This window comes from Carex rostrata, chromosome 33 (genome assembly GCF_964058835.1).
Source record: "Carex rostrata chromosome 33, lpCarRost1.2, whole genome shotgun sequence".
NCBI classification, from domain to species: Eukaryota; Viridiplantae; Streptophyta; class Magnoliopsida; order Poales; family Cyperaceae; genus Carex; species Carex rostrata.
Window position 1 is genome coordinate 4,891,856 of NC_135950.1, and position 16,842 is coordinate 4,908,697.

The 16,842-nt window shown below is 34.3% G+C and overlaps 1 protein-coding gene across 1 annotated transcript; it reads left to right on the forward strand.

Moving 5' to 3' along the window:
- Positions 1 to 235: 235 nt before the first annotated feature.
- LOC144548402 (uncharacterized) lies at positions 236 to 3,103 on the forward strand. The gene is made up of 2 exons (XM_078297063.1): positions 236 to 2,708; positions 2,817 to 3,103. Exons 1-2 carry the CDS (start codon positions 236 to 238, stop codon positions 3,101 to 3,103), a joined length of 2,760 nt encoding a protein of 919 aa, XP_078153189.1.
- Positions 3,104 to 16,842: the final 13,739 nt, after the last annotated feature.

Genomic DNA, 16,842 nt, shown 5'->3' on the forward strand with positions numbered 1-16,842 from the left:
AATAGTCTCTGATATGAAAATATTTGTTACAGATTTGCACTGAGAGGCTGACACAATAAATCCGAAGAAAATATTGGAGAAGGCAGGGGACCCACTTTTCACGTGAGACTCTGAAAGTGCGTACCAACAAAAGAAGGCCAGCTTTGTGCAGAACTGATAAGTCATGAGTTTATAAGAAGGCCAGCTCTGATGCATTATAGCTACATTCATATTTACTCCTTGCATTTCAACAACAATGAGGGGCAGTACTCTCTTGTTCCTTGCACTCATCTTTCTACTACCTCTAGTTCAGTCTTCTCTCATATCTCAAGCACAAGCTCTCCTTCATTGGAAATCCACTCTCCAAACCCAACAGCCACTTTCATCTTGGAATTTACATGTCCATCCATGCAACTGGACTGGAATCACTTGCCGCGACACTAACAAAAGAAGGCAAGTCATTACTAAAATTTCTCTTTCCCACAAGGGCCTAGTTGGGAAATTAGATGCGTTTAATTTCTCTGCTATTCCCTCTGTTAGAATTTTTGATCTCAGTTCTAATAAACTCAGTGGAGTAATTCCTCTATCAATAGGTCTCGTTTCAAAACTCATTGATCTTGATCTCTGTGATAATGCTTTTTCCGGTTTGATCCCATCTAATATTGGAAACTTGACAAACTTAAAATTTATGTACCTTTGGAGTAATAATCTATCTGGAACGATCCCTCCTGAAATAGGTAAACTTACCCATTTAACAGATTTAGAACTACAAGGTAACCTTCTAAGTGGAGAAATACCTCAGAATTTAGAAAACTTAACCAATCTTTTCCATCTGGATCTAAGAAATAACAGTCTCTCTGGACCGATCCCTCCTACAATTGGCTTGCTGTCAAAGATGTTGTTTTTACACCTGTCTATGAATTCTTTGAGCGGAGAAATTCCTACTAGTATTGGAAACTTGACCATGATTAAAGTCATAAATATGGCAAACAATAGATTATCTGGATCTTTACCACAGGAAATGAATAATCTAATAAGGTTAGCTAAAATTTCCTTTAGCTACAATAACCTTTTCGGATATGTACCTACTGATTTGTGCAAAGGGCGACTTCTCGAGTGGGTTGTTTTGCATGATAACAAATTTGAAGGTCCAATTCCCAGTAGTTTTAAAAATTGTAGCAGTTTCATACTAGTTACTCTACAAAGAAATCTATTTCGTGGAGACATATCTAAACAATTCGGGGTCTACAAGAATCTATATTACATGGATTTGAGCTCCAATCAATTGTCAGGAAGTCTTTCATCCACGTGGGCCCACTGTCACATTTTATCATTTCTAGACATGTCTGGAAATAAAATTGGCGGAATCATACCACCTGAGATTGGTAGCTTACATGGGTTAGTATATCTTCGTCTATCCTCAAATTCTCTATCGGGGGTTATTCCGACAGAACTTGGTAGATTAAAAAATTTGAATGAACTAAATTTAAGCCACAACAATTTCATGGGAGATGTACCAAAAGAGTTGGGAATGTTGTCAGCTATAAGAAAACTTGATATATCGTCAAACAGTCTGACAAGTTTGCCAGAAGAACTAGGCAATTGTGTTAATATTGAATTATTAAACGTCAGCAATAATAGGTTGATTGGAAATATTCCTTCTCAATTTGGAAACTTGGTACACTTATTGGATCTCCTAGATTTAAGCTCAAATTATTTTACAGGAGAAATACCAAAAACGTTAGCAAACTTAATCATGTTACAAAATCTTAATCTATCTCACAACAATCTAACCGGTCAGATTCCGTCTTCATTGGGCGACATGTTAAGCTTGTTAACCATGGATTTATCATATAATCAACTCGAGGGTCCAGTGCCTGACAAAAAGTTTTTTCAGAAAGCCTTAAAACAATGGTTTGTACACAACAAAAATCTTTGTGGCATTGTTCAAGGTTTTCCCTCGTGTGATGGATTTGTTAAAGATAAGAGTGGCTCAACTAGACTAAAAATGGTTAAGTTAATTGCAACTCTAACTTGTGGTGGTGGATTAATAACCTTTTTACTCTGGCTACTTTACCTCCTATACTCAAGAAAGAGAAAAGCAAAATTTGGGCACATTGGCAATCCCAATAGATCAGGAGACATTTTTTCCGTGTGGAATTTTGATGGGAGAGATGCATATGAGGAAATTATAAGGGCCACAGAGAATTTTGATGAGAAATACTGCATAGGAAGTGGAGGTTATGCGAGAGTTTACAAAGCAATTTTACCACCAGACAACCTCACAGTAGCTGTTAAGAAGATCCAGTTAGCAGGTGGTGAAACCTCACTAGATGTTGAACCATTTTACAGAGAAATTCGTGCTATAACCCAGATTCGACACCGCAACATTGCTAAATTATATGGTTATTGTTCCTCACCACAAAATAAATTTCTTGTATATAAGTATTATGAGAAGAGAGATTTACATAATATTCTCAATAGTGAGGAAGCAATCGAACTAAATTGGGTAAAGAGAAATGTTATATTGAGAGATGTTGCATGTGCTCTCTCACATTTGCATCATGATTGTTATCCACCAATAGTACATCGGGATGTAACTTCCAAAAACATCTTGCTCGATTCCGAGTTTACAGCAAGTATCTCAGATTTTGGCACTGCTAAATTTCTCAAGCCAGAGTCTTCTAATTGGAGCATACTTGCGGGAACATGCGGTTACATAGCACCAGGTTATTTTTTATTATTATTATTTTTGTGCTTTCCATTAACATACTTAATTGTATTGAAAAAAAATGAACATTATTGCAATCTGACTTACCTTATTTTTCTTTATTTAGAACTAGCCTATACCATGAGGATGACTGAGAAATGTGATGTATACAGCTTCGGAGTAGTTATGTTGGAACTGCTTTTGGGAAAGCACCCAGGGGATATGATCAATCTATCGTCTTCTGATGAAGATGAAATCATACTCCAAGATATTCTTGACCAACGCATTGATCCACCAACTGGGCAAGTCATCAATGAGATTCTCAAAATGATTCGGATTGCGTATGAGTGTTTGAATAATAATCCGTCACTCCGTCCAACAATGCAAGATGTGGTGAATAATATGTGCAAATGATCGAATAGCCAACTGCATGCTTCATAAATTCTGGTAGTAGCTTCTATGTTTCGAGATCAGTTTGCTGTTGTTGGTAATTAGAATTCCGTTTTAGAGCGTGATGCTTTATTTTTATATTTTGTATTTCAAAGTTTTTATGCTTTATTCATATTTACTTATTCTATGTACGCGCGTGTGGCGATAAATATTCATCGTGCATATATATAATATTATTGTAATATGTTCTATACATGTTATGTGTACGTGATTACCAATATTATTCACAATATCTCTTTTAGAAATAGCTTGTCTAGCTAGTATGAGAAAAGTTGGCAAATGACGCATTGCTTTTGTGTGATAATATATATATAGTGTACCAGAACAACACTGTTTCATCTATGTACTAATAGTGTACCAGATGATCAGCAAACACTATTTTGATTTCTAATGAAATATACAGATTTTCCCCAGTTTTTTATTTTAACAGAAAAGCTACCAATCTACCTATAATTTATAAAAAAAAAATGATTATTTTCGATTTAATATATGTTCTTTAATTAGAATATTGAATTTTACTTGGAGTCATTAGTAAAAATTATTTTATTTTTTACTTTGCTGGACCATGTACTGAAAATTATTACTTGAAATTGAGTAAATTATAGCTTCATGTTACATGTCAAATTAATAATGACTTCATTTTTTTCAAAAAAGAAAGTTCAAATCCTTGCAATTTTTTGTTTTTATCTTTATATGAATTAGTTACAATTTTAGTTTGAAATTTTGTATTAAAATCTGATTGAAATTGTATTTGGAGCGAACAATCAATGCTTAAGTAAATCTAAATCTAGTTCAAAAATTTCTCTCGCAATTCTGCAATTTTAGTTTCAATTTTATATAATTAAGTTTATGAGAAGGGTTCCAATGTCTCATACCTTTCATACCTCATCATACCTCATATTTTATATCTTTGTTTTCAAAGTCCAAACTGTTGATCGAACTGCTCAACATAATATTTATACTAAAATATGCATGGAGATGAAATTTTATATTTTTTGGAAATTTTTTACTATTTTTTAAGATAGATATAAAATCACTGTTTTGGGACCGTTCAAAAAACAGTGATTTTCTACCCATCTTAAAAAACAGTAAAAAAATTTCATCCCTAACCATATTTTAGTATGAATATCATGTTGAATGGTTCGGATTGATAATTTAGACTTTGAAAACGAAGGTATAAAATATAAGGTATGATGAGATATAAAAGGCATGAGGTATTGGAATCCTCCTCTTTATATAATTTATTATTTGATAAGAATTATTACTTGTAATTTATTGCTCTATCCAAATCCAAACCGAAGAATTTCTTACCTTTGCTTGATCAAATAAAGAGATAAATATATTTATAAAATTTATACTTTTGAACTGGATTTAGATTTTCAAATATTAGTTTCTAGTTTTTACCAATTGCAATAAAAATAAGTGATGAGTTAATTAAACTGCATGCAGTTTATATATATGTAAAGTCACTCTTGTAAATGGGCTATGAAAGAAGAATAAAATCAGAGCGCAATTGCTGTTATAATTAATTTCTAAATTGTTAGAACAAAGCAGAGTCATCGCCAAAACTTGCAATGATTGTGTGAAAATCATTTTCTAGTCATCACAACTTCATGATTACAAATGAGATTGTTGGTGATTCTTGAATAAATATGCTGTGTTGGTTTATTTATATAAATATCCAATATCATCTTACATAAATCTAGAAATATATTGGCCAACAAATAATCTCTTATGATATATTTTTTTTGTTTTTTTTTAAATATTTAGTTACTAACATTTTTATGATATTTGAGAAAATCAATGTGGATAAATTGATTAGAAAACCAATATAGATTAATACATTGTTGAAGCAGCTCGACGTGGCACAACAAGATCTTGTCGACTCGATCAGAATCTTAGATTAGACACGTAACCAGAAGTTGAGCTTTAACTCAGTTGTTAACACACTCTTCAATTAGTAAATGAAATAAATTGTAGACTGTGCTTCTATCCGATTGAAGAAAATCAGATCAGAAAAGGAAAAAGAGATCCAATGTGAAATTTCATTCAATTTGTTAAACCTTGCTAGCATGCATATGCCCACAAAATATATTAAATATATTAATTTTATGTCTACACTAAAAAAAATCTAAATATATATTGAATAATATCATTTTGAGAAAAAACAAGGCGCATGCTCATATCTAATTGATAACTATGGTTACAAAGTGTTATAATCTGAAATTTTAAAATTTAATAGTTAACCCTAAATCATAAATTATGAAAATTTAAAATTTAGTCTAAATATGTATTTAAAATTTTCAACCATATAAAACCTTAGAGTTAATTTGCAATGAAAATTTTACAAATCAAAATAGAATATAAAAATATTGAGGATTTATAAATCTGTAATAAAGAGCCATAGAACAATCATTATGATCCTGAAAACTTATGAACAACTAAATTGATATACAGGCAAGAGAGTAGAACTAGGGTGCTCTTAAGCTTATCAAAGTTTTGGTGAGTTTAACTCTAAAACTCATCAAATCGATTTCAAATGACGAATCCGAACCGTTGAAACCCACCTACCTTATGTGTGATGCATCTACATGTGAAATTTTTAAACATTCGAATTAATTTAGTATAAAGTCAAGAGGTTAAAAACATTCAAAAAATGAATGCACTAAAATTAATTTATTAACCTTCTAGACCGCTTGACCTTATACTAAATTAATTCGAATGTTTAAAAATTTGACATGTAGATGCATCACATGTAAGGTAGGCAGATTTCAACGATTCGGATTTGTCATTTGAAATCGATTTGATGAGTTTTAGAGTTAAGCTCACCAAAGTTTTGATGAGCTTAAGAGCAGCCTAGTTCTACTCCAGGCAAGAGGTCAAATTGAGCATTTTAAAATAAAATCAAAATCAAAACTGCTCACTTCAAAATAACTAAACAAATAAACAGGGATGTTACATGAAAGAGGAAAGAAACCTAATCAAAGACAATGTATGTATGTGTGTGTGAATATATATAGAGTTGGGCTACAGTGTTTCGTGAAGTAAAGCGAGCGTTTTTCTTCACGTCTATATCTTCAATTTCAAAGTTCAAAACATTTATCCGAACTGTTCAAGTTGATCTCCACATTAAATTGCGTTTGGAGATCAAATTTTACAATTTTTAGAAATATGTCAGATACACGATCTGATCGACGATCACGTCTCAACTCGTAATAGAACCGAAAGATCAGCTACTTGGACGAATCTTCACAGACTGAGTTTCAGCTCAGTTCAACAGCAAAGAGAAATAAAAGGAAAATTGGCACAAGTATTTGTCTATTTCAGTTTGATTGGGATCAATTGAACTGTGAAGGAGAAGGATAAGAGTGAAGGGTATATTTGTCTATTTCAGTTTTACAATAATTAAATAATAGTTTGAATAAGTGAAAGAGGGATAGAAGGAAGAATTATAAATTTGTATGGGGATATTGAATATTATGATGTTTTTATGAGAATATTGGTTATTTTGAAATTTTGTACAGGTACACTAGAAATTTTCCCTTGAAAATAAATTACAACTTTCTACTTGTGGATGCGTGAAATGCATAGCGAACTAACATCTCAGCCGCCAGTGTGTCTCTTCCGCTTATTTGGCAAAACGAACTCAACGGACTCTACTGTTTCTGACACCCAGGGACCCTCCTGTCAGCACCTTTATTTACTTCAATGGTCGTTTCGTTTAATTGCTGCGGACCCCATCGCTCGGCGATCTTTCTTTTAAATTGTCGCTGCCCGATTTGCTGACCGCTCTGCCCAGTTCTATCCCTCCTTCTTCAATACCTTTGACCAGGTCAAAATTAACCAGAATTGTCCTAAGGGTGTGCTCCAGAAGGAGGGAGAACCCTTTCATTAAAGGGAGGGGAGGGGAAATTCGCTGATTTTCGGGCTGCCCATCGTCTTCACCTGCTCCAGAAGAGGGGAAACGGAGAGGTAGAGGAAGGGAGAAATTACTGTTCGGAGGGGAAAAGAGAGGACCTTAACGTTGATTTTTGGCCAGATCTGTCACCCCCGAATCGGGGTGTAGAAATTACTGTTCGGAGGGGTTTCTTCTTCCTCCCGTCCCTTTCCCTTCCTCTACTAGCGTTAGTTCTGGAGCATGCCCTAATTCAGCTCTGATATCTGACAAAATCTTTTACTATTTTTTTAGAATTTTTAAAAATCACTGATTTTTATAAATGTGTGTGTGTATTAATGTTTATTTATTAGCCAATTGCAAAGTTGCAATGTTGCGGATTGTCTGAACCAGACAAATTAAGTTTCCTTTTTTTTTTTTTTTATGTTACGTACTGAGTCATGTCTCTGTATGTTACGATTAATTTATTGTTGTAATAAGAGAGATTTGAAAAGAACATTGAGTACCTTGATTTCTGACTCCTTGTTGAGAAATAGAGAATAAGTCTTAGAAGATCATTATTGACCATTTTAGAGAACAAATTAAGCTAGCATCATGTAATAGCTGTTAAGCTAACTATAGTTCCTAGCATAGTGACAAATGAATTATTCGGATTCGGTTCGGCGAGCTCAAAAGTTCGTGATTTGGAAATAACTCAGGAATAATTGGGGAATGATTCGGAATAATTCGAATCAGAGATCTCAGTCTTAAAAAGAAGCAAAAAAAAAAAGGTTATGAAAAAAAATTGGGAAAATTTGCGAATAATTCAGAAAATTCAAAAAAAAGTTTGTAAAATTCGCAAATTAATCAGGAATAATTCGGTCAAATTTTGGTCAACCGAATAATTCTGCATTTGGTTCGTCATCACCAAAAAAATAAATTATTCACGAGCCTTGTAACTATTATACCTAGGAATATTTGAGCATAGACAAATTTATTAATTGTAATTTAGGAAATTAGCTAACGGCTACAAGACCTCTCATCAATCTATATATAAAGAGGCTTGATATACATTGTAAGATCATCATCTCTTTGTAAAACATTTTATTCTTTCATTCAAAACTTTTTCCTACAGTTCAAATAATAATTGTCATATCTTTTTCTACTCAATTGTTGGCCAATAGTTATTACTATCTTGCCATCCGATTCATGATTGTCATATTTTGTTATTACATATTATTCATGATCATCATGTCATTACGAGTAAATTGATTATACTAAGCTAAGACATGGCTTTTTTATTTTTGAAAAATGCATTTATGCTCGATCGGTAGGGTGCCCAACTGGATATGAACTCACTACAGGGCCAAATGCATTGTGTTATGTTTGACGGAAAAACTTTTGACCATCTAATCAGAAACAATATTAAAGTACTAATATGTTAAATTTGTAAAGATGGCTGCTGGAGCAAGGTAGTGTATTAATGGTCGGGCGGGTACGGGTACTCCGGGTATACCGGGGCACGGGTACGGATATGTCTCGGGTACGGGTATGACGGCTACTAGGGTATACGGGTACGGGTATGTCGGGTATTTTTTTCAAAAACCATACCCTACCCGTCCTATACCAATACCCGTGTACCCTTGAAGGGTAGGGCAGTCCGGGTACGGGTAGGGCGGGTACGAGTTTTTTTTTTTTTGCTGTTTTTTTTTCATTTTTTTCCGTTTTCTTTCCTGATATTTTTTGTTTGTTTTTGTTATGTGTTTTCTTTTACTTTAAAACAATAAATTATAAAAAAATAGAAATTAAAACAGAATTTTAAAAACTGAAATTAATAAACTGAAATTAAAAACTGAATTTTAAAAACAGAAATTAAAAAACAGAAATTAAAACACAGAAATTAAAAAATAGAAATTAAAAAACAGAAATTAAAACAGAATTTTAAAAACAAAAATTAAAAAACAAAAATTAAAAAACAGAATTTTAAAAACAGAAATAAAAACCGAATTTTAATAACAGAAATTTAAAAACAGAAATGAAAAAACAGAAATGAAAAAACAGAAATTAAAAAACAGAAATAAAAACAGAATTTTAAAAACATAAATTAAAAAACAGAAATTAAAAAACAGAAATTAAAAAACAGAAATTAAAACAGAATTTTAAAAACAGAAATTAAAAAACAGATTTTTAAAAATAGAAATTAAGGGTTTGGGGGGAAATTTGAATTTGGGGTTTGAATTTGGGTTGGGTATAAGGGTACGGGTACGGGTAAGGGTAGACGGGTACCCGGGTAGGGTAAAGTCGGGTACGGGTATAGTCGGGTACGGGTATGGTCAGGTAGGATATGGTCGGGTATTTGTCCAAAAAAACCGGTCCGGTCCGGTTTTTGCCCGTACCCGCGTACCCGAGTACCCGACCCATACCCGGGCTCGAGCACGGGTACCCCGGGCGGCGGGTACGGGCGGGTATGGTCGGGTATACCCGTTAAGGGTATAATTAATACTCTAGAGCAAGGAATGAGCATTGTTGTAAAAAGCTTCAGTAAGAAGTGAGTAACAATCATGTGATTCTGTTGATGGAGCCCACATTACAGTGGCATTTATTTTTCTAAAATTTTGCACTTGTAGATTCTTCTTGGGAGAGGTCACATAATGATACTTGCTTCTTATTTTTCCTCTTTGGAATAACTTTTTTAGTTGTAGCTTGAAAAAAATTAGAATTTTTTTTTTTTTTTTGAAAACTTTCCAGTATAAAGAAAATATTTTTGAATTCACATAAATGAAAGTATGAATCATATGATATGTTTAACTTATTTGATCCCTCACAACATCTTACTATAGTCAAGATGCGTCATTTCCACATTTAATCCTTGAACATATATAATATAATTTTTTAATTTAATTTTTTTTCTTAAAAAACAATTTAATTTAATTGTTGCACACTTAACATTCTTGACGTAGTACTAAATCTAGAATTCCTTTTTCTTGACGTAGTACCAAATTAGTATTTAATTAGTCAACTATAATTTCCCGAAATTTTTAAAATTACCATTTTTCAATAAATATTAAACTAAAACACCATTTTTGCCTAAAATTATCATATTTCGCATGGCCGCTTCTTTGGGAAGCGGGCACCTGGAGCTGGGTCGCTTCGGAGGGAAGCGGGCACATTTCTGAGCCTCTTTAAAGCTCAGCGGGCTGGGCCGCTTTGGGGGGTAGCGGCCACACCTCCATGGTGATTTGTCACTTTTTTTTACTCTAGTGTTGTCATATACTGTGATTTGTTATATCATGATGCTTATCTTTCATGTTGTTATTTATCATACTACTTTGTTTTTATCTTTCATCATTTTTCGTCACAGTAAATCTAAACTTGACAGTCACAGTAAACAAACCATAAAACAACAAATAAATCACAAATAAATCAAAACAAACAATAATAGTACGCCTAATAAGTGTCTGCATGTTAATAGAACAAACGAGTAATGCAATCACAGTCTGTTTTGTTGCTTGCCTAAATACAATAAACAGTAATAGTGCGCCTAAATACATTGCTTGCCTCTTTCTCAACCTGAAAATTTAATAACAAAAATATATTGTTACTCCTCTTTCTCAACCTGAAAATTTAATAACAAAAATGTATGAGTTAACTACCTCGTGCATCTCGAGTAGCTCTGTTTTGTTGTTCTTGCGTATCCCGGCGAGTCTGATGTCCTCTCCTTCTATTATGAAGTAAATCAAGCCACATCGGAATCCTATTAACTCACCTTCGACCCAAGGTAATATTTTTGTCGTTTGGAACAAGGACTGGGCCTTTATTTTCCGGCCAATCGGACTGATTGTCATACACATGTCATTCACCCAGCCATGTGTTGATAAGTGTCTGTATGTGGTAGTAGTAATGTACAAACCTTCCAGGGTCAATGCTTCGGAGACGGCACACTGCGAGAACATGAGAACATGGTATTCTGTTTAATTGCGGCTTCTGGCATGTGCATGTAACCGTGTTCTCATCCGTGATTACCACTGTGTATTTATAATTCGCTTTGGTAAACCGGCCAGAAGCGTCTTTAATGTATGCATTAACTTTCTCTTGTGTGGATGTTATCTCAAACTCGTTCCAGTTGCCAAATCCACCGAGCGTCGTCATATATTGTGACCTCTCGCACCGTTTGTTAATCAACTACGAAAAAAAGAACAATTTAATAAAAATTACAACAAATAAAATAATTTAATGAAAATAACATACCTCGTGCACACGGCATGAGAACTGTTGACCCTGGCTTGCTTCAAATTGCGCTTTTGCCATCCTTTGAGTAAACCATTGTTGACATTTGTAAAACGTGTCATCAATTATTGCTGCTACCGGCAACCTACGAGAAGATCTAAAAATATTATTGAGCGACTCGGACCAGTTCGTCGTCATAATTCCCCAACGGAAACCCCCATCCAACGCTTGGAATATCTTCCATGGTTTAGGACATTCGTTCTCATCTTGATCTAGATACTTACCTACATCATCCAACCAATTCAGAGCCCGATCACATACATCTCTCATTGCTTGCATTCCTTGCTCATATCTTCTCATCTTTCTCTTCGCCACACATATCCTGAAGTACTTGATTGCTTCTTCATTGCAATGATTCTTTTTCATATTTTCTGCTATGTGAGTAGCACAAAGACGGTGAACGCACTCATCCTCATCTTCCTCATTCCATCCCAGATCATCCTGTCGAAACACCTTTTTTATGCCCTTACCCCTATCAGTGATGACACACACAAACCTGGAGCGAATTACATTGCGCCTCAACCATTGCATGAACCATGCACAATCTTCAAAATTCTCTGTATCTACCAATGAAAAAGCCAACGGGAGGAGCTGATTTTCTGCATCGTACCCGGTTGCAATCAACATTTTACCTTTGTACCGGCCTGCTAAGAAACATGCATCAACAGTGATGACAGGTCTCAGGTGTTGGAAAGCCTCTATGCATGGTCCAAATGCCCAAGCCGCCCTATTAAAGTACCTGTAAGGTCCAGGCTCACCAGTTGCATATGAGGTAACATCAAACAATGTACCTGGATTTTTTCGCTTAATTGCCTCCAATAAGGGGACTATAAGCGCATATGACACCTCCCAACTATCAAATTGGCGGGCAATTGGCAACTCCCTTCCACGCCACAATTTATTGTATGCTGGTACCTGACCGTTGTACGTTTGTGCACAAGCTATTCTGACAGAAGTGATACTTAAATCTACGTCATTTCTCATGTGTGCCGAGATGCAATCGGCAACCATAGCAGCGGTCAACTGTGCATGATCTATTCTTGTGGCATCCGCATGACAAACATGTTTTGTTGGGCACTTTGATACTTTCCATTGTGTACCAAAACCAGTGACCCTTGCATTAATGTACCAACCACATCTGGGGTCCTTGCACTTGAACCTAATCCGTTGTTTGTCACTGTGCGTATTCTTAATCTCTTTATTACAAAGAATGTGAAACTTGTAAATTGCAGCTTTCATTTCCTCCTTTGAATCATAGGTTTGTCCCTCTGACAATTCATTTTCAAACTCTGCAAGTTTACCAAATAACCCCACATTTGCTTCCTGAAAACCTGACAGGTCATTGAAAGCTGCAATCGGGTGCTCAACCCCGCGACCCATTATCCGAAACCCTTTATCAACCTTGAATTTTTTTGTCTGCCCGAGCACAGGCCTCGTATCTGCTATGTCACTATGATCGCTCATGCAATCAGGATCAACATCCCCCCAATTTTCCTCTGCCTCTTGTATTTCCGGATCCACCGTCTCCTCAGTTTCCTCCGGATCACAAGGCTGGGCTCGGGATCGATGGGAGTGCCGACTATTAGACGGTCGGTCCCTCTGAACTGGGGCTTGACTACTCTCAGGCATGTCAATCAGCAAAGGGATTCGGGACCGACAGGAGGGCCGACTAGTAGACCGTCGGCCCTCCTGAACTGGGGTATTACTACTTTCAGGCATGTCAATCTGGAAAGGGGGTTGGGCCACTGGACTTGAGGAGGTTGACGCATTAGCCCGACTAACACCCCGGATTAACCTTGCAAGGGGGTTAGGACGCTGGACTCGGTTAATCTCCACAAAGAGTTCAATTATCTTGTATCCACCCCCAGAAAAACTAATTGTCTGGTTGTACAGTACCTGCCAGACTCCATCATTCTGAACAGGAAAAAGTTGGAACCAAGTTTGGCCTGAACCAGTGGGCATGCTAATTTTGGCCTGAATATCAAGGTCATATCGATCCTGATTCAATCCGAGGTTCTGAGAAATAATCGATTTCAGAACCAACAAATCAGTACCGGAGATTACCGGTATCACAGAAACAGGCCCGATACTGTAATAAACCCCGTTAGGGCCTGTTAAAATCTCACCACCAGTGTAAATAGATACCATAACAGCCATTTGGTATGAGTATAAGAAAACCTAAAATTAAAAATTAATTAAATTAATTATAAATACTAAATTTTTTTTTAAAAAGATAGAAAATAAAAAACTTACAGTTCTGCTGAGAAGAACGGTGAAAATTGAAATAAATCTCTCTCTCCTCTATAATACAACTCTGTTAATATATATATATTATTTCAGGGTGCCCTCTCCCCCAGGAAGCGGCCCGTAAAAGGTGCCCGCTTCCCTGCTAAGCGGCCCAACTCCAGGTGACCGCTTCCAGGGCAAGCGGCCATGCGAATTATGATAAATCCAAACGAAATTGGTGTTTTGGTTTAATATTTTATATAAAATGGTATTTTTAAAAATTTCGGTATAATTTCTTTTGTAGTCTCTACAAAGGTTTTTTTTTTTTTTAAATGACATAATATCAAAATTGACGATTTTAACAAGTAATGTAAGGTTATACATAGTGAAATCTTAATTAAAAAAATTGAATTAAAAAAATCAAGTAAATCTTAATAAAAATTATGTGCAATTATTGAAAAATTTAATTGGCCAAAAATAATTATGTACAATGAACAAAATAAGCCCCACAATTATATATTTCACATCCTTCAATCAAAGTTTTAGAATCATTTTATTTATATTTTGAAATTGGTTCAAAATGGTATATTAATTAATCAACTAATAATTGATATAATATTAAAATTGACGATTTTAACAAGTAATGTAAGGTTTTATATAGTGAAATCTTAATTAAAACTTAATAATAATTATGTGCAATAATTGAAAAACTTGATTGATAAAAAAAAATGGGAAAATTTCCTGTGTATCCATGTAAAATTTCAAAATAGCCAATATCCCCATGAATACACTATAATATCTAATATCCCCATAAAAAAATTATTTTCTTTCTTCTATCCCTTTTGAATTAATTAACCTGTTTTTTAATTATTTTTAACATTATATTGACCAATTTGCCCTCTAATGTTTAATGGAGATGTCCATTGAATTTTTAACATGATTAAATTTACAGGAGCGTTGAATCACAAAAAGACTTAGCTAGGGAAGCAGCTTGGGTCCGATGCCCATTGGACCCAAAGTGGTTCCAATGGGTTCGGTAACCTCAGATTTGCTTTAGGATTCGTGTGTACGGATTTTAAAGAAGATCTGACGGTTACCGAATCCATTGGAACCATCCAATGGGCATCGGACCCAAGCAGAACTCCTTAGCTAGCGCCAAATATTTCCTTCCAGTTTATTCATCTTCTTCCTTCCGGTGCTACTCCTGCTCCACCTCTCTCTCCTCCTCCCCGTTCCTCTTCATTTTGTTAACTCGTGCCTTGCTCCTTTTGAAATAATCAAAGGTTATCCTCTCACAGCCTAGGTTCTGCATCTTTATTCTCTACATTGTGGGATTTTGATCTCATTTGAACTAATCAAAAGTCTGATCTTACAATTTTCAAAATTAGATTTGGAGAACTGATCTATTTCGCCTATATATTCATTTAATGTTTTGGGCAGGATAAAGGGAACAAAGACGAGTTCTGAACATAAGAAATCAGATTTTCTTCTCATTTTTTTTAATTTTGGAGTTCTGAACATAATATTTGCAATAAAAACATTCTAAAGTGTATAAATTGAGTGATTATATGTGTTTACAAATTTCTGGGGTTTTATTTTAGGGTTCAGTCAACACAACAATTGACTTTTTCAGTTTTTTTAAAAGATGAGATATTTTAGACTATTTTATTTAATCTGTCAATTGAAAAATAAAAAAAATTCAACCTAAATGCTAAGGTTTAATCATGCTCTACATGTTATCTTAGTTTTGTTATCTTAGTTTTGAGGCTTAATTCAAGAAAATTTAGAAATTATGAGCTTTTATTTAGTTGGCTGTTTTTTCTCTGACCTAATACAAGTTTGGTTTAACATTAATTTTTTCATTGGTTTGTGGCTGAGTGTAGTGGTGGTACAACATTGTTACACTGGTACAGAGATTTGGGATTGATAACAAGTTTTGGTTTTTATTTTTAACAAAAACTTAGGGTTTTCTAATTTGGATTAATATCATCACTCAAAGAAACTAGAATTTGAAGGTTAATTTATAAAGATTTCAAATTGCAACAGTTCATCTTGTCAGAACATCAATGCTCAAAATTGTAACTAAGTCATATCATTTTTGCTATTGCATTTTCTTTAAAGGAAGATTTGCAAATCAATCCTATTGGATGCCATGTAGTATTAATAAAAAAACTTATTCATGAAAAGGAATCATACTTAGGCTAGATTAGAATATAAAAAACACAAAAATACTGAAATTTCTTTTTCTTCTCTCTTAACAGTAGCTTTTCATTTCTGATTTTGGCTTTGACAAGCAAAGCAATGTTTGAGTGTTTGAACTTGCACATGAGATCAGATCCAGAGAATAAGAAGTCATTAAAAGGGAATAAAAATTTATATATAAACCCTATGTTTAATATTTATATAATATGATATAATAATTTACAATACAAGACTGTACAAACAATAACAAATGTGTTGATTGTAGATTTAAACGCACTTAAAATGGATCTTTAGCTCAAATATTAGGACAGAGACCCTGAATCTTCAGGGGGATGATGGTTCGAATCCATTAAAATCCTTACATAATACACAATTTAAATTGTGAAAATTTACAAATACATGCTCAAACTTACTATATATTTATGGGTTTTCATGCAAGTACAAGAGGATATGTACCATCACATATCATACCAGTAGGTACAAGAAGATATGTACCATCATATATCATACCCGTAGTTCTTTTGATTCATGATCATCGTACTGCAAATCGAAGTAGTAATGTCTTTTGCTTCTGAGACATTTGAGGTTCCCTGTACCATATGTTTGGACTTTGGATAGACACAATCAAAATGCTTCAAGCTGATCAGTTTGCTCAAATTAATCATGAACTACCATCACTGTTTACTCAAAGTTTTCCTTGTAGGTCTAGGATCGAGGGTAGTAATTGCACTTATTCAATCGTGATAGAGATATACTCTTCCAAGTAGACAATTAAGTACATTTTTATGGGTAAAATTTCATAATTCAAATTATGTATTTTTAAGGATCTTGATGGATTCGAACCATCTCCCTGAAGATTCAGGGACTCTGCCCGAATATTTGAGCTAAAGATCGATCTCATTCTTTAACTTCAACTTAAACAAGTTTTTGCATTTATATACTGCTATGATTTATTTTGGTTGATTATAAGTGCTCTACTGGCACATGGTGGTACTAAGTTCCTTAAAATTTTAGATGATTACACCTCACTTATGGTCTAAAATTTATAATTAATCATAATCAGACATCAATTTACCATAGCTGTGCAGACCTGGTAAAGCAATAAAAGCACAAA